At 45.8% G+C, this 17500-nt stretch overlaps 1 protein-coding gene across 1 annotated transcript in view; it reads left to right on the forward strand.

Moving 5' to 3' along the window:
* LOC119578806 (sestrin-2-like) overlaps positions 1 to 17500 on the forward strand; it is a gene marked incomplete at its 5' end in the record, with an annotated part of 44067 nt that overhangs the window by 4505 nt on the left and 22062 nt on the right. Inside the window, 1 exon segment of the mRNA XM_037926439.1 lies at positions 2179 to 2331. Coding sequence (XP_037782367.1) covers positions 2179 to 2331 — 153 coding nt within the window.

Here is a 17500-nt window from a genome sequence, read left to right on the forward strand (position 1 = left end):
CCTCTCGCTTACTGACTTTACGATGAGTTTGTTAGATTTAAAGGAAATGAGGGACTGATGTAGATTTTTTTTAAAGAAACTAATTGGTTGTATGGGAAGAGGAAGAGTTTATTCTTTCGGTCCTTCAGTTAAAACTTTCAGTTAAATTTAGCCTTTCAGCTAGAATTTCGTCTCTTCGGTTAAATTTCTAGCTTTTCCGTTCAGATTTTTGGGGCCCTTTTGAAACATCGGCGCTTCAGTTAATATTCCGGTCCACCAGTTCAAACTACAGTCATTTGATCAAAATTTCGAGCTGACAGTTCAAATTTCAGCTCTTGAGTCTGAATTTCTGCCCTTCGGATAGATCGTTGCTTAATATCTAATGGATTTTTACAGCAAATTGTAGCTTTAGTGACGAGCATGGTGGCAGTAGAGATCGCGACAGTAGGTAAAATGATAGCGATATTAAATTGTATTATTTATTAAAAATCGCTGATATTATATTAGCATAATCAGATTGGAAACAGAGTTGAAAACAAGGACTGTACTGACATCAAGATTAGCTTCAGTTGTTACGTTATCTTCATCTATCAGACAAGGTAGGAAGGCTGTATTTGTGATCGAGTGTGGAATTCGGTCTTTAATTAAAACGGTCCTTTATCGTGCATTATCTTTCGTTTTCCTTTAGATAGCTTATCACCTTATCTTCGGAATTTGCCTGAACAACATTCGATTTTCCGTGATGTTGGTGTTTCCTGAAACGGGAAGCGGATTGGGATTCGTTCGCTCTTTCTTCTCTCGTCTCTTTGCTCTTTCTGTCTTTCTTAGTTTCATCCTCTCTCCTGTTTTCTTCTCTTCTCTCCTCTCGTGTATCACTCTCCCTTTCCCTCCCCCCCCCCCCTCTCTCTCTCTCTCTCTCTCTCTCTCTCTCTCTCTCTCTCTCTCTCTCTCTCTCTCTCTCTCTCTCTCTCTCTCTCTCCCTCCCTCTCTCTCTCTCTCCTCTCCTCCCTCCCTCCCTCCCTCCCTCCCTTCCCTCCTCCCTCCCCCTCCCTCCCTCCCTCCTCACTCTTCTCACTCGTATGCCCACATTCACATACATCTTCGCTTACTCTCTCTCTTACTCTCACTCTTTCACTCTTTCTCTCTTACTCTCACTCGCTCCTGATATCTACAACCAAATGTATGTACGCACTTTGGTTGTAGATATTGTTTGACCTTTCGTAGTGTAAGTGTGTTCATGCGCGTCCGCTTGCGTGCTTACAGTTTGAACTTTAAAAGTAATTTACACTTATGTCATATCATATCCCTTGAGTCTGCTTAAAGGCGATTATCAGTCAATTTTCCAATTCACTCAGAAGCTGTTCCTCTCTCGCTGATTTGATACCCGGACTGTGCCGTTGCTCGTCTCCCCCGGGGCGCTTCCATGCCCACCGGGGTATTGAGCTCTCTCGCGTCCTCGTGTTTCCTTTTTTTCTAATTTTCCCATCTTCGCTGTTTTTTTTTTCTTGTTTTTTTCTCATTCTTCTCCCCCCCTCCCCTTCTCTCTCCCCCCCCCCTTCTCTCTCTTCTCTGCTGTGCAGTGGTAGCGTTCTCGTCTTGCAATCTTGCTGACTCCGTACTCAGTTCCCACACCGCCTTGGAAGGTAACCCCGGCCATTCCTTGCACACACGGGATAATTTAGAAGCAATATAAAACAAACAGCATGTCACATCAAGAATAAGCATTGTAACAAATGGAATAAAACTAAATTAATTATTGTTATTTATTGTTATTACTCTCTCTCTCTCTCTCTCTCTCTCTCTCTCTCTCTCTCTCTCTCTCTCTCTCTCTCTCTCTCTCTCTCTCTCTCTCTCTCTCTCTCTCTCTCTCTCTCTCTCTCTCTCTCTCTCTCTCTCTCTCTCTCTCTCTCTCTCCTCTCTCTCTCTCTCTCTCTCTCTCTCTCCTCTCTCTCTCTTTCCTCTCTCTCTCTCTCCTCTCTCTCTCTCTCTCTCCCCTCTCTCTCCTTCCCTCTCCCTCTCTCTCCTTCCTCCTTTCATTTCTCCCTCCCCTCCCTCCCCTCCCTCCCACCTTGCCTCCTTCCACTCCCTCCCCCGCTCCCTCCATCCCTCTCACCTCCCCACCCCCCTCCCTCCCCCATACCTGTTCATTTCGAGACCCGCGCCACTGACGGCCTCCGTCTCCGCCTCCTTCTCCCCCAGGGTCATCTCGGCTTGGCATGCGAGGGCGACGGCGTGGACCAGATGCTGGAGGAACACCCGACCTACCTTGAGTGCTTCTCGAGGCTCCACCATGAGATCATGGCTGGCGACGGACCCCTCCCCGAGCACTACCGACGCTACATCGCCATCATGGTAAGGGAGGGAGGGGAAGGGAAGGGGAAAGGAGGGGAGGGGAAGGAAGGGGAAAGGAGGGGAGGGGAAGGAAGGGGAGAAGAGGGGAGAGGAGGGGGAGGGGTGAGGGAAAGGGGAAAGAAGAGGAGGGAGGGGCGGAAGGGAGGGACGGAGGGAAGGGTTGGAGGGTTCGTTGGGTAGGTCTGTTAAGGGGGAGAGGGAAGGGGAGGTGAGGGGGTGGGGAAAGGGAAGGGGGGAAGTGTAGATGGAGATGGAGGGAGAGATGAGGAGGAGGAGGAGGGAGAAATGAAGCGGAGGAAGAAGAAGAGGGAGAGGAGGAACAGGAAGAGGAGGAGGAGGAGGAGGAGGTAGCCAGGGTGGTGAGTGGGGTTTGGGGTTTCGTGTGTATTTGTGGGTACGAATTGTGTTATTTTGTTATTATTGTTGTTATTGTTGTTATCATAATTATTATTACTATTATTACTATTATTACCATCTACTAGTACCGCTGCTGCTGCTATTATTGTCGCCATAATTTTATTTTATCAGCTGTATGGTAAGTCCTTAGAAATAGATAGTGTCAGGTGTAGAAACACCTGTTGGCCCCCCCCCCCATCCCCCATCCCCCATCCCCCGCGCCCCATTGATACGTATTTCTTAGTATTGGATTTTTGTTATTGGTATTTTTATCCTATGCGTTGCTGTTATTGTTATAATTGTTAATTTAATTCTTACTGATTTGTTGTTTTCATTGTGATTTCCTTATCATCATCAGTGTTTTCTTGCACTAGTGTTTTGTTCGCTAGTATCACCACTGCTCGAGAAAACAAACAAGAAAAAGAGCTGTTGATTACAAAGAGTATAACGAAGCGAAGATAAATTTGGTATAGAAAAAGAGTAAGAAGAAGTAGAAAGACAAATTTTAATTCTTATTTCTTAAAGAAAAAAAGTATAGACAGGTAGGAAGGAGAGAGACTAAATATAGGGTGAAAGGAAAAGAAGAAAATCGACAGGCAGAGAAAGAAAGAGAGAAATTAATTAATTCAAGAGACAAAAAAAAAAAAAAAAAAACAGAGAAAAAACAAACAAACACAAAACCGAGAAAATAGACAAATAAATAGATAAAAAAACAAAGAAATAAAAGACGTAAACAAAAAGAAAAATGAAATAAAGAATACAGAGTCAACAAGGAACACTCCGCCACAACGAAAGACAATATTTCAGTGTACAAAGTAAATGGGTTTGTTGTATGCAGATAAAGCGAATGCAGAGGCGAGGTTTGACGCAGCGAGGAGGGGACAATGAGATCGGAACGAGCATGTCTTTGTTTTTCGGATATCGTTTTTGGGATTTGTCGCGGGTTTGTTTGTTGTTAGGTCTGGCTGTCTGGCTGTCTCTGCGGTCTGTCTGTCTGTCTGTCTGTGTCTCTTTCTCAATTTTTTTTCTCTTTTTTTTTTTCTCTTTTTCTTTTGTCTCTTTGTTTCTTTATTTGTCTCTCTGTCTCTCGGTTTGTCTGTCTGTCTGTCTCGCTCTCTTTCTCTCTCTTTCTCTCTCTTTATCTCTCTTTCTCTCTCTCCTCTCTCTCTCTCTCTTCCTCTCTCTCTCTCTCTCTCTCTCTCTCTCTCTCCTCTCTCTCTCTCTCTCTCTCTCTCTCTCTCTCGTCTCCTCGTCTCTCTCTCTCTCTCTCTTTCTCCTCTCTCTCCTCCTTTCTCTCCTCTTTCTCTCTTTCTCTCCTCTCTCTCTCTCTCTTCTCTCTCTCTCTCTCACTCTCTCTCTCTCTCTCTCATCTCTCTTCTCTCGTCTTCCCTTCTCTCTTTCCTCATCTCTCTCTCTCTCACTCCGTCTCTCTCTCTCTCTGCTCTCTCTCTCTCTCTCTCTCTCTCTCTCTCTCCTCTCTCTCTCTCTCTCTCTCTCACTCTCCTCTCTCTCTCTTCTCTTCTCTCATCTCTCTCGTCTCTCTCTCTTCTCTCTCTCTCTCTCTCCCTCTCATCTCTCTCTCTCTCACCTTTATTATTATTATCATTATTGATATTATTATTGTTTTGTTGTTGTCATTGTTGCTGCTGTTTTATTTATTTATTTATTTATTTATTTATATCACAAAGTTTGTTGCATTTGCCTCTCCCCTGATGCCATGATGAGGGCGGAATCTGCTTCAGAGTCGATCGCAGTTTGTCGCAGTGTAGGGTCGGCCTCCAGAGCCAGGGTCGGTAGGCCGACGGGAGCCTCGGCCTTTTCTCTTGGCCTAACCACCTTCGCCGCCTTCTCCCACGCGTGCCCTTGGTCTTCCTGTGTCTGTTCTCTCATCTTGTCATTCTCACTTTTTTCTCTTTTTTTTTTCTTCGCTTCTTTTTCTTTTTTCTTTTTTCCTCCTCCTCGTTTGTCTCCTTCTCCTTCTTCTTCTTCTTCTTCTTCTTCTTTTTCGTCCTCCTCCTCCTCCTCCTCCTCCTCCTCCTCCTCCTCCTCCTCCTCCTTCGTCTCCTTCTTCTTCTTCTTCTTCTTCTCCTCCTCCTCCTTCTCCTCCTCTTCCTCCTCCTCCTCCTCCCCTCCCTCCTCCCCCACCTCCCCCCCTCCTCCCCCTCCTCCCCCTCTTCCCCCCTCGTCCCCCCACCACCTCCTCTTCCTCCACCCCCTCGTCCCCCTCGTCCCCCTCCCCCTTCTAATCCCCCGCCCCCCCTCCACACCCGCGCCACAACCGCTGCCAGTTTATCAGCGAGACCGACATGCCCTTCCGCCTCTGCAGTGCGAGGGGGGGGGGGGAGAGACCTGATTTCTCTCTTTAAAAAAAAAAAAGGGAATAAAATAATCGTGAATAAAAGGAGATGGAATATAAATGAAGGATAGATTTAAGAGAAAGTGAGAGGTGGGAGAGATAGGGAGAGGTGGGAGGAATAGGGGGATGGGATAGGGAGAGGAATATAAAAAGGAATAGGGAAAGGATGAGGAAGAGAGAGAGAGAGAGAGAGAGAGAGAGAGAGAGAGAGAGAGAGAAAGGGCGAAGTGAGAGAGAGAAAAAGAGAGAGAAAGAGCGAGAGAGAGGGACATGGGAGAGAGAAAGAAGAAAGAGAGGATGGGAGAAAGGACGATAGAAAAGAAGAAAAGAAAAAGACTGAGGAAACACACACACACACACACACACACACACACACACACACACACACACACACACACACCACACCACACCACACACACACACACACACACACACACACACACACACACACACACACACACACACACACACACACACACACACACACACACACACACACACGAATAATAATAATAATAATAATAATAATAATAATAATAATAATAATAATAATAATAATAATAGTAATAAATAAAAAATAAAAAAAATAATAATAAGAATAAGAATAAATAAATTCATAATATAATAAGTAAAAAAAAAAAAAAAGATATCGCAAGTAAGTAATGAAATGTCAGGCGTTGAACTTTTAGCTCAAAGACGCTCTTTCGTAAAGCGTATGCGTAGTTTGATAGATAGGAAGAGAGAGACAGCGATAAAGAAAGGAGGAGGTGGAGATGTGGTAGTGAAGGAAACTTAAGGAAAATAAGTGGATCTTAAGGGTGATTATGTTGAGAAATATTAAAAAGGATTTTTTTCATGATAATTATCTCCAAGGAAACAGAATTGGAAGTATTAGTTACGTTGTTATATTAGGTATTATTGGACTAGCAATGATGATATAAATTATAGCAGTAATTATGTGACGATTGTGGCAGTAGTAACTGTAGTAACAAAATAATAGTCGTAGAAGCATTAGTATTAATAATAGTTGTAATGGCAGCAATCGGGAAAATACAAGTATTAGTATTGGTAGTAATGGTATAGGTAATATTAGTAAAAATGATCTTAATTTTAGTAGTAACGAAGTCAATTTTTGTAGTAGTGACGGTAATTTTAGTAGTAATGATGGTAGTTTTATTAGTAATGACGGTAGTTTTAGTAGTAATTACTGTAATTTTAGTAGTAATGATGGTAACTTTGGTAGTAATGATGGCAATTTTAAAAGTAATGATGATCATTATACTATTAGAGCAATTACGGAGAGATCGTTATGTACCATTTTTCTTAATTTCGGTCAGTTCCGTTTTCTCTTAACCGCCTCGTTAAGGCTTCCAGAGTTGAGTTCCGATTCGTTTCGCCATCTCAGAACGGCGCAGAAAAACGACCATTCGGTTTAATGTTAATAGAGAGAATGACAGTCAGTGAGGGGAGGGAGAGGGGTGGGTGGGGGGGGGTCGAGGATGCCTTCTGGTTGATGGGAAAGACTGTCGTGTATCGTTGTGTGCGAGTTTAACAAAATGCCCCCAGGTCCCTGGACCCGGGGGAGGGGGACGGAAAACGAAAAGGGGGGAAGGAAGGGGAAAGGGGAAGGGGGAGAGGGGAAGGGGAAGGGGAAAAGGGAAAAGGGAAGGGGGGGGAAAGGGGGTTAAAAGGGGAAGGGAAAGGAAAGGGGGGGAAGAAGATAAGAGGGGGGAAAAACCCAGGGGGGTGAAAAGGGAGGGGAGGAGGGGGGAAGACGAGGAGGGGGAAAGGAGGGGGAAGGAAGGAGGGGAGGGGGAGGAAGGGGGGGGAGGTGGAGGCCGTGTGCACCACGCAGGGGGGATTTATATTGGAAAAATTTTTTTTATTTTGTATATGTTTATATATTTATTCATTTTTATGTGCTTTAAATTGTATAACTTTTCGTTATAGATGCAATGTTTAGGTATATTTTTTTTAATGGGGAAAATTTATGTCTAATGTTTTTTTATGTATTTGTAGCTTTGTTTGGTGTGCATGTTTTTGGGGTTTTCATTTTGCAAAAACCCAATACAAGAAGACAAAAAAAGAAACCCAAATGAATCCCCGGGGAAAAAAAAAAAAAGCGGGAATAAAAGGAGAGAAAGAAAGAGAGAGAGCGAAAGAGAAAGAAAGGGGAAAAAAAAAGGGGCAAAAAGCAAAAAGAAAGAAAAAAAAAAGAAAAAAGGGGGAGAGAACGAAGGGGTTTGGGCCCAATCGCGCCGTTTTTTGCCGCTGGTGACGCTGGGGGGTCCCCCTTTCCTCCGTTTTTTTTTTGGGGTTTTTTTTTGTTGTTTGGGATTTGATTGGGGGCGGGGGTGACGCCCCATCATACCGGCTAGCAAACTGATAGCCCTCTTTGCTTAAACGTCCCCCGAAATCATATGTCTGTTTGGGGGAGGGGGAGGAAAAATAGGAGGGGAAAAGGAAAAGGGGAGGGAGGGGGATGGGGGGAATAAGGGGGGGAAAGGGGGAGGGGAGGAAAAGAGAGGGGAGGGGGGAGGGGGAGGAAAAAAAGAAGGAGGGGAGGGGGAAAACGAAGGGGAGGGGGGAAAAAAGAAGAAGGGGGGGGCGAAAAAGGAGGAGGATGGGGGGGAAAAAAGGGGGGGAGGGGGGGGGGGAGGAGAAAGGGGAAGGGGGAAGGAGGAAAAAGGGAGGGGGGTGGGGGAAAAGAGGGGAGGGGGGGGAGGAGGGAAAGGAGAGGGGGAGGAGGAGGGGGAAAGGGGGGAGAAAGGGGAGAAGGGGGAGGAGGAGAAAGGGGAAAAGGGAGGAAAGAGGAGGAGAAAAGCGGGGGAGAAAGGAAAAAAGAGGAGGAAAAAAGGGGGGGAGAAAGAGGGAGAAAAGGAGGAAAAAAGGGAGGAGGAAAAAGGGGGAGGAGGGGGAAAAAGGGGGAAAAAGGGGAAAGGAGAAAAAGAAGAAGAAAAAAAGAAAAAAGAAGAAGAAAAAGGGAAAAGAAAAGAAGAAAAGAAGAAGAAGAAAAAGAAAAAAGACTAAAAACAAAAACCCAATCGCGTGCCCCCATTTCCAAACCGGTTCCGCGGGGGCCCAGGAAGGGAAACACTACTCTCTGTCCCCCAAACGAGCATAACCCTCCCCCCCCCCCCCAACACACACACCATTTCCCCTCCTCCCCCCTTTCCCTTTTTCCCTTCTTTTCCCTTCCCTTCTCTCTTCCTTTTTTTCCCTTTATTTATTTTTTTTCCTTCCTTTTTTCCTTCTCCCCTTTCCCCTTTTCCTTTTTCTCCTACCCGGGCCCTACCCCCCCCCCCTTTGGTTTCCTTTCCCCTTTCTATCCTCTTTTCCTCCCCCTCCCTCCCTCCCCCCCTCCCTCCCCCCCTTTCCCTTTCCCCTCCCCCCCTCCCCCCCTTCCCTTTCTTGGAAAAAGAGTTTAAAGAAGAGAAAAGAGGGGAGAGAGATAGGAAGAGAGAAGAGAGAGAGAGAGAAGAGAGAAAAGAGAGAGAAGAGAGAGAGAGAAAGGGGTGAGAGGCAGGCGATGGGACGGAAATTCGGGTAAAGCGGGGGTGAGCAAGTGAAAGGGGCGGGGGCAAGTTTCGGGGTTGGGGCCCCCCGGGGTGTGTTTTTGCCGTTTGTATCCCTGCGTGTGTGTGGCGCTTTTTTGTAGGGCGGCGTGTGTGTGAAATGTATGTATGTGTTGTGTGGGGATTTTGGGGTGTGTGTGTTGTGTGTGTGTGTGTGTGTGTGTGTGTGTGTGTGTGGGTGTTGGGGTGTGTGAGAGAGAGAGAGAAGAGAGAGAGAGAGGAGAGAGAGAGGGGAGAAAAGAGAGAGAGAGGGGGGGGGGGGGATTTGGTGGGGGGGTTTTTGGGGTGTACCCCGGGCAGGGGGGGGGGGGGGGGGGGGGGGGAGGGGAATTAGGAAAAGAGGTAAAGGGGAAAATTTGGGAGGGGGAAAAGGGTGATGGAAGAGCAAAAGGGGGGAAAGATGGGGGAAAAGAAAAGGGGGAAAGGGGGGGGAAAAAGGGAGGGAAATGGGGAAAGGGAAAAGGGGGAGAAAGAGAGGAAAAAAAAGAAAGAGGGGGGAAAGGGGGGAAAAATTTAAATAAGTTTGGGAGTAAAAAATAGGAAAGAGGGGAAGGAGGAAAAAGGAAAAAGGGGGGCAAAAGGGGAAAGGAAAAACGGGGGAAAAAAAGGGGGGGGGGAAAAAAGGAAGATTAAAAAAAAATTTTTTTTAAAAAAGGGGCGGGAAAAAGGGAAAAAACCAGGAAAGGGAAAAAAAAGAAAAAAAGGAAAAGGGAAGGGGAAAGGCAAGGAAAAAAGGGGAAAGGAAAAGGGAAAAGAAATCATTTTGGGGGGAAAAAGGAAGGGAAGGATAAAAAAGAGAAAAAGAAGGGGATGGGGGAAAAAAAAACAAAAAAAAAAAACATCGGGGGGAGAAGAAAGGGGAAGGGGGGGCAAAGGAAAAAGGGGGAAAAAAAAAAAAAAAAACGGGGAAGGGGGGAAAAAGGGGGGGGGGGGGGGGGGGAAATGGGTGGTTTTTTGGGAAGGGGGTTGGGGGGGGGGGGGGGGGTTTGGGGGCCGGGGTTTGCGGGGGGCCCTTTCCCAAAAGGGGGCCCCGAGGCGGGAGGCTTTCCCGGGCCCTGCCGCTGGTTTTTTTTCCTTTTGTTTTATCCCCCCCCTAAAACCTTTTTTTTTTTTATATTTTCGTTTTTTTTTATTTCTTTTCTTTTTTCCTCTTACTTTTCCCGTGTTTTTTTTCTATTTTTTTTTTTTTTATTTTTTTTCTATTTATTTTTTATTTATTATTCTTTTTCGTCTACTCGTTTCTTTCGTGTTCAAAAGAAAAAATTAAAACGGACAGGGGAAAGGGGAGAAAGAAAAATATGAACATTAAGTGCAAAAAAAGAGAAAAAGAAAGATGAAAGGAGGGGGAAAGGGGGGAGAGAAAAAAGGGGGGAAAAGGCAGAGGAAACATGAAAAAGGGAAAAGGGGAAATGAAGGAAAAATTTCAAAAAGAAAAAGGGGATGAGAAAAAAAAAAGGAAGAGAGAAAAGGGGAAAAAGGGGGGGAAACAGAATAAAATGACGAAAGGGAAGGAAATAAGAAGAGGGAGGAAAGCAAATAAAAAACGAGACACATAAAGGAAAAGAGTAATAAAAAGGAAGAATATAACATTTCTCTCTCTTTTTTTCTTATCTTTCTTTCGTCACCATCATCTCCTACATATCCTCCTCCTCCTCCTCCTTTCATCTGTTTTCCACTTTTTTTTCTCCCTTTTTCCTTTTTTTTCCCTTCTTCTTCTTCTTCTTCTTTCTTCTACTTCTTCTTCTTCTTTTTTCTTCTTCCTCTATTTTTTCCCTTTTTCCTCTTTTTTCTCTTAACCCATTTTTCTTTTTTCCCTCACCTTCTTCTGCAAAGTTAAGTCTGTCGTGCTTTGCCCCCTATTACCATCATCATTTGTAAAATAAAGTTTTTAAAAATTTGAAGTTGCCCTCAGACCATATGGGCGTTCGTATTCTGATAATAGGGAAAGGGGGGGTTCTGCTAGGGGGATTTTTTTGGGAGATTTTTTAAAAAATTGTTTTGGGAAAATCTTTTTTTTCTCTCTTCTCTCCCTTCTCCCCTCTTCACTCTCTTCTCTCTCTTTTCCCCTCTTCTCTCTCTCTCTCTCTCGTCTCCCCTCTCTCCTTCTCTTTTCCCTCTCACCATTGGCCCCACTCACTTTACCTTTTTTTACAAAAACCTCCTTCTTTCGACTTACACCATCCCCCTTTTTCCCGTACCCGTGAAAAAGGTTTTTTCACCTTCCTCTCTCTCTCCCTCTTCTCTCTCTCTCTCCTCTCTCTCTCTCTCTCTCTCCTCTCTCTCCCCTCTCTCTCTCCCCCTTTTCCTCTCTCTCTCTCTCCCTCTCTCCCCCTCTCTCTCTCTCACCCATTGCTCACTCACTCACCTTTTCTACACCTCCTCGCTTCTGTCGACTTACAACCATCTCTTTCGTACCCCGGGAAAAGGTTTTTTCCCGCCCTGCCCCCTCTCTCTCTCTCTTCTCTCTCTCTCTCTCTCTTTCTCTCTCTCTTCTCTCCTTCCTCTTTTCTCTCCCCCCCTCTCTCCCCTCTCTCTCTCTCTCCTCTCTCTCTCTTTTCCCCCCCTCCTCCTCCTCCTCCTCCTCCTCCTCCTCCTCCTTTCTCTTTCTTATTCCTCCCTTCCCAGTCCTCATTTTCCTCCATTCTTTCCTTCCTCCCTTTTTTCCTACCTTCTTTCCCCCCGTCTTTCCTCCTTTCGTTCTTCCTTTTATCCCTTTCAGTTCCGTTTCCCTCCTCCTTCTTCCCTCTCTCTCTCTCTCCCTATTCTTCCCTTCTCGACTCCCTCCCTGACTGTCTATGGAGGTATCATATGGCACTCCTCGCAAGCCGCCCATTCTTTTCCTCGGGGTTCAAAAACCCCGGGTCAGAGGGCTACTATGGCTTTACGTTTTTTTCCCCCCGTGCACCTGCTTTGGGTCTCGGGGTTGGGTTTCCCGGAGGGCGAGCAGAGGCGGTACCTTCTGTGACTAAGGGGATTGCACAGTCTTTGAGTGGGAGCTGTTATTATTATTATTTTTCTTTTTCCTTTTTTTATATATATATTTTTTTTCATTTTACTTTTATGTTCTCTTTTTCTTTTTCTTTTTCTTTTCCTTTTTTTTTCTTCTCTTTCTTTTGTAATTTTTCTACCTTCTTTGTTTCTTCACTTCTTGTTTACTTCCTTTTATATATTTTTTTCTCATTGTTTTCTTTTCGTCATCTTTACCGCTAGTATTTGGCTTTTTTCCCAGTTGCTTTTTTAGCGTGAGTTTTCCCGGGATAGTCTCGCCCGGAAAAAAATCAGTATTTAAGTATTCGCCATAATGAGTACTAGAAAGAACCTATGTTAAGACTGAATGCAAACTGAGACACTAGAGTCCCGCATGATTTTTTTTTTTTTTTAAAAGTTTTTTTGGTACGCGTCGTGTGATCATAAGTAAAAACGCCGGGAAATTTTTCCCGGTATTTTAGAACCTTTGTAGAGCCGCCAGCTGAAATAAAAATGGGGGGGGTTTGTTTATGTCTTGGAAATGCGAGCAAATCCCCGGGATTAGACGGGGTTTGTTCTTTGGGATTTTAGTCGGGTTTGGATGGGGAGAGGAACAGGGGGAGAAAGGACAAGGGAAATGGGAGTGACAACAGAGAAGGAGAAAAAAAGGGCAATAGAAGGGGGAAAAGGGGAAAGGAAGGAAATATTAAAAATTAAAAGAGGAGGGAGAAAAGGGGAAAAGAGGGAAAAAGAAAGACAAAAGGGAAAAAGAAAGAAAAAAGAAAGGAAAGAAGGAAGAGAGAGAGAGAGGGGGGGAGAGGGGGGGAGAGGGAGGGGGTGAGGGGGGGGGAAAGAAGAAAGGGGGAAAAGGGGAAGGGAGGGGGGGGGGAAAACCAAAAAGAGGGGGGGAGGAGAAAGGGAAGGGGAAAAGAGGGGGAAGGATAGGGGAGAAGAAGAGAGAAAAGAGAAGGAAAGGGGGGGGAAAGAAAAGAGGGGGAAAAAAGGGGGGGGGGGGGGGGGGGGGGGGAGAGGGTTTGGGCGGAGCGGGGGAGGGGGGGGGGGGAAAAAGGGGGAAAGGGGGGAAAGGGGGGGGGAAGAGCAAAAGGGGGGAGAAAAAGGGGGGGGGAAAGGGGGGAAAAGGGAAAAGGGGGGAAAGGAAGGAAGGGGCCGGGGAAAGGGTTTTAGGGCCCCGGGGCCCCGGGGGGTTTTTTTTTTAAAAAAAGGAGAGCAAAAAGGGGAAAAAAGGGAACGAAAGGGGAAAGGGGGGGTTTTGAGGGAAAAATAAATGAATTTTTGGGTTAAATTTTTAAAAGGGGGGACCGAAAAAGAGGGAAAGAAAAGAAAAAAGGAAGGGGAAAAAAAAAGGAAAACCGAAAAAAGAGGGGGACAAGTACCAAAGGGAAAAAGGGGAAAAGGGGAAAAAAAACCGACCTGAGGGGGGGAAGAAGAAGAGAGAAAGGGGAAAAGGAAAACGAGGGCTGGAGAGGGAAGAATACCTTTTTCAAGACGCCCAAGGCCCTTTCCCGGTCCTTTCGTGTTTTCCCCCCCCCAAGGGTCCCCACGACCCTGGGGGAATACGAGTTTTTTTTTTTTTTTTTTTTTTTTTTTTTTCCCTTTTTTCCACGAATGAGGGGGGGGGGGGGGAGGGGGGGGGGGCGGGGGGGGGGGGGCTGGGGTTTTCAAAGGGTTATTTTGGGTGAAAGAGACGAAAGGGCCCCGGCGGGGCCCGTTTTTTTTCGTTCCCTTTGGGCACTCTTCCCGGGCCTCTCATTTGCCGCATCTTTTACCTTTGTTTCGGGCCATGGACTTTTTTTATAAAAGTGTTTATATTTATATATTATATAGTAATATATATTATTAATTTTATGTCCCTATAAATATATTTATTCTATTTTTTTATAAAAATTTTTAAAATTTTTTATTATTTACATTTCATACACCCCCACAACCCACCCCCGGCGACCGCCTCACATACACGGCCCCCCACCCCCCCCCCCCCCCCCACACACCCCCCCAAAACACTGTTTTTTTTTCATTTAGGGGAAACCCCCCCCCGGAAATGTTTTTTTGTCGCCAAAATTCACGGAAAATTTTTTTCTCTTGGGATGCTCTTTTTAGCCCCTTTGAATTAAAAACCAAAAAAAAAAGTTTCATTCTTGGCAGGGAAAATTTATTCCCAAATTTCCCCCCCGTCTGTAGAGGGGGAAAAAAAGGCAAACCACAAAATATTTTTTTGGGGGAAATTTGTTTCCCCCCCCCCCTCTCCTTTTTCCCCCCCCCATCCACCTACTCCTCTCACCACCCCCTTGGGGGCCTTTTCCCCCTTTTTCTTTTTTTAATTAGATTAATTTTTTTAAATTGAAAAAAAAAAAAAAAAAAAAAGGAACAAAAATGTTCTTTTCCTAGAAATTTTTTTGTTGGGGTTTTTTTTAAGGAGGGAAGAAATTTTTTTTTTTTTTTTTAAAAAAGGGGGGGAAAAAAAAGGGGGGAAAACCCCCCCCCCCGGGAAAGGGTTTTTAAAAAAAAAGGAAGGTTAAGGGGGGGAAAAATTTCCCAACCCCCCCCCAAAAAAAAAAAAAAACCTCCCCAAAAAAAAACCTCCCTTCCTCCAATTCCCAAAAAGGCCCCCCCCCCCCCAAAAAAAAAAAAAAAAAAAAAAAACCCGGGGGGGCCCCCTCGGGGCCCCCCCCCCCGCCCCCCTCTCCTTTTTCCCCCCCCCCCCCACCCCCCCCCTCCCCTTTCTTTTCACCCCCCCACCCCCCTCACCCCCCCCAAACCCCCCCCCCGCCAAAACCCCTAAAACCCCCATGGCAAAGGGCGACGCAAAAAAAGGCTGTGTTTTAAAACCGGGGGTTCCCCCCCGAAACCCCCTCCCGGAATGAAGGGCGTTGGGGGGCCCCCCCCCACTCCCCCCCTGCTCCCTCCCCTCTCTCCCTCCTCCCTCCAATTAAAAATATAATATATTATAATATTAATATCCCACATCCATTTCCTACTCATCTCCCCAACTCTTCCTCTTCCTCTCGGCCCCCGCCCCCCTCACCGCCAACTCTCTCTCCCCCTTCCTCGCCCTCTCCCCCTTTTTCCCCCCTCTTTTTTTTCTCTCTCGCCCTAAACTATCATCCTACTCTATCTCTTCTCCCATCTCATTTTCTCCTGCCCTCTCTCCCCCGCCGTCTTTTCGGGGCTCATCCCCTCTTTTCCTCCTCCTTCTCCGTCCTCTCTCTCTCCTCTTTGGTCTCTCTCTCCCCGTGGTCTCCCCTCCTCTCCCGTTTTTATTTTCTCCCCCCTCTCCATTCCCTTTCTTTTTTTCTTTCCCCGGGTTTCCCCTTTTTTTGGGGGAAAAGTTAATTTGGGGCCCCACCATTTTGAAAAGGGGGGAGGGGGAAGAAAGGAGGAGGAAAGGGGAAAAGGGGGGGAAAAGGGGGGGAAAAACTCGGGAAAAATGAGGGGAAAAAAGAAAGAAAAAAAATGGGTAAGGGGGAAAAGGGAAAGGTAAAGGGGAAAAAAAGGGGGAAAAAAGGGTAAACCCAAAGGGGAAAAGGGGTGACGAAGGGAAGGGAAAGGGGGAAAAGGAAAGGGGGGAGGAAAAAAAAGTGGCCCCTTTTTGTAGAGGGGTTTTTTTTTAGGCCAAAAGTCTCGTCCTCTCACTATGAAAAAGGGGGAGCCCGGGGGGCCGTTCCCAGCGGGGCCTCCCCCCCCCCCAAAGGAAAAGCAGCCCGCCCGGCCCACCGCCGACCGCCGACCGCCACAGACCCAGACCGACCCGGGAAAAGCCCCCATACGGAGTCCCCTTTTGGGGTTCCCATTTGGGGCTGCGGGAGGGGAGGAGGGGGGAAGGGAGGGGAAAGGGAAGGGGGGGGTGGGGGGGTGGAGGGGGGGGGCCCCTTTTTATACTTCTTTTTTAGTATCCCGGGGCCCCATTCTTTCTTTCTTTCTTTCTCTTTTCCCCTATCTCTTTTCTATTGTTCCCTCTCCCTCCCTCCTCTCTCTTTAAACCCATTTTTTCTCTAAACTCTATTATATATTTCTTTATATCTATTTTTTGCCTCTCTATAATCTATCTATCACTCCTCCCCCTTCCTCTCTTTTCTTTCTCTTTCTCATTCTCTCCTTCCCTCTCCTCACTCTCTTCTTTAACATTATCTCCTGTCTATTATATATTTCCTCGCCTTCATCAGCCAATCTTCACCTCTCCTCCTCATTCTCTCATCCTTCGCATCGCTCTTTGAGAGTCCGATGCAGTTGATTGCTTCATAACATAGTCCGTATGAATAATCATTTTCGCGACACTGTCCGCGGCGTGTAGTAGTGAGGCAAGGTTGGACGGCGGTAATGGATGAGGGGGGTGGGGGAGTAGGAGGAGGAGGAGGAGGAGGAGGAGGTGAAGGTGAAGGTGAAGGGGAAGGGGAAAGAGAAAAAAGGAGGATGAAAAAAAGAAGGAAAAGAAGAAGAAGAAGAAGAAGAAGAAGAAGAAGAAGAAGAAGAAGAAGAAGAAGAAGAAGAGAAGAAGAAGAAGAAGAGAAGAAGAAGAGAAGAGAGGAGAGGAGAGGAGGAGGAGGAGGAAAAGAAGGCGAAGGAGAAGGAGAGAATAAAGTAGGAGAGAAAAGGCAGAAGGAGAAAAAGGAGGAGAGAAAAGGAGGAGGAGGAGCGGCCCCAAGTGTACGACCGAGCGCCTTGTGAGTGCCAAGAACAGTGACCTTGAGCTAACCCATTCACCGTGGTTTACTTGCCGAGGAATGTATGGCGATGTGCGCTGTAGGGATGGGGTGATGGGGGAGGGGGGTTTAAGACGCGCTATTGATGTAAGTGGCAGGAGTGGAGGGGGGGAGGGGGTGCACATCTAACTCATTTTCCCCCGGGTGCCCATGGGGAATGTGTGTAAAACATCATTAATCCAGTACGAGAAGGTAATGTCTGTGGAGTTAGTAAGATCCTAGTTGCACTCTCCTTTTAGTGGGTCGTGTGGTTAGGTGGGGTTGATCACTGGGTCATTCTTGGAGTGGCAGAGGTTCGAGTCCTGGTCAGGGGGGGGGGGGTTATTTATCCATATCAATGCGCCAGTGCATTCAATCCTTCATACGTATAAGCACACACACACACACACACACACACACACACACACACACACACACACACACACACACACACACACACACACACACACACACACTATGTATATGTATGCATATATAAATATGTATATATGTATATGTATGTATATATTATATATATATATATATATATATATATATATATATATATATATATATATATATATATATATATATATATCATAAGAGTAGTGGAGGACTTTTACAGAGATCTATACAACTCAAATGAACAGCCATGGATAGAAGCGAATGCGGTAACTAGAGACGTCCCTAGCATTACAACAGAAGAAATAAAAAGAGCTCTTAAAGGCATGGAGAGAGGGAAAACACCAGGTGAAGATGGAATCAGTATAGACCTTATAATAGATGCAGAAGAAACTGCAACAGTGAAACTCGCCAATCTTTTTAACAAAAGCCTTATCAACGGGAAAACTCCGAAAGCCTGGAAAAATGCAACAATTATTTTGATACAAAACTACCGACCAATAAGCCTCCTTTCAGCTGCTTACAAACTATTCACAAAAGTCATCACAACTCGCATCTCTGACCGTCTGGATTCTAACCAGCCTAGAGAACAAGCAGGCTTTCGCAGTGGATTCTCAACAACAGACCACATCCACACGCTCACCCAAATAAAGGAAAAAATAAACGAATATAGGAAACCATTGTGTATGGCATTCATCGATTACGAAAATGCATTTGACTCTGTATACTGGAAGCTATATACAAAGAAGATATATACAAAGATGGGACAGCAACCA

This window comes from Penaeus monodon, chromosome 11 (genome assembly GCF_015228065.2).
Source record: "Penaeus monodon isolate SGIC_2016 chromosome 11, NSTDA_Pmon_1, whole genome shotgun sequence".
In the NCBI taxonomy this organism is placed as follows: domain Eukaryota; kingdom Metazoa; phylum Arthropoda; class Malacostraca; order Decapoda; family Penaeidae; genus Penaeus; species Penaeus monodon.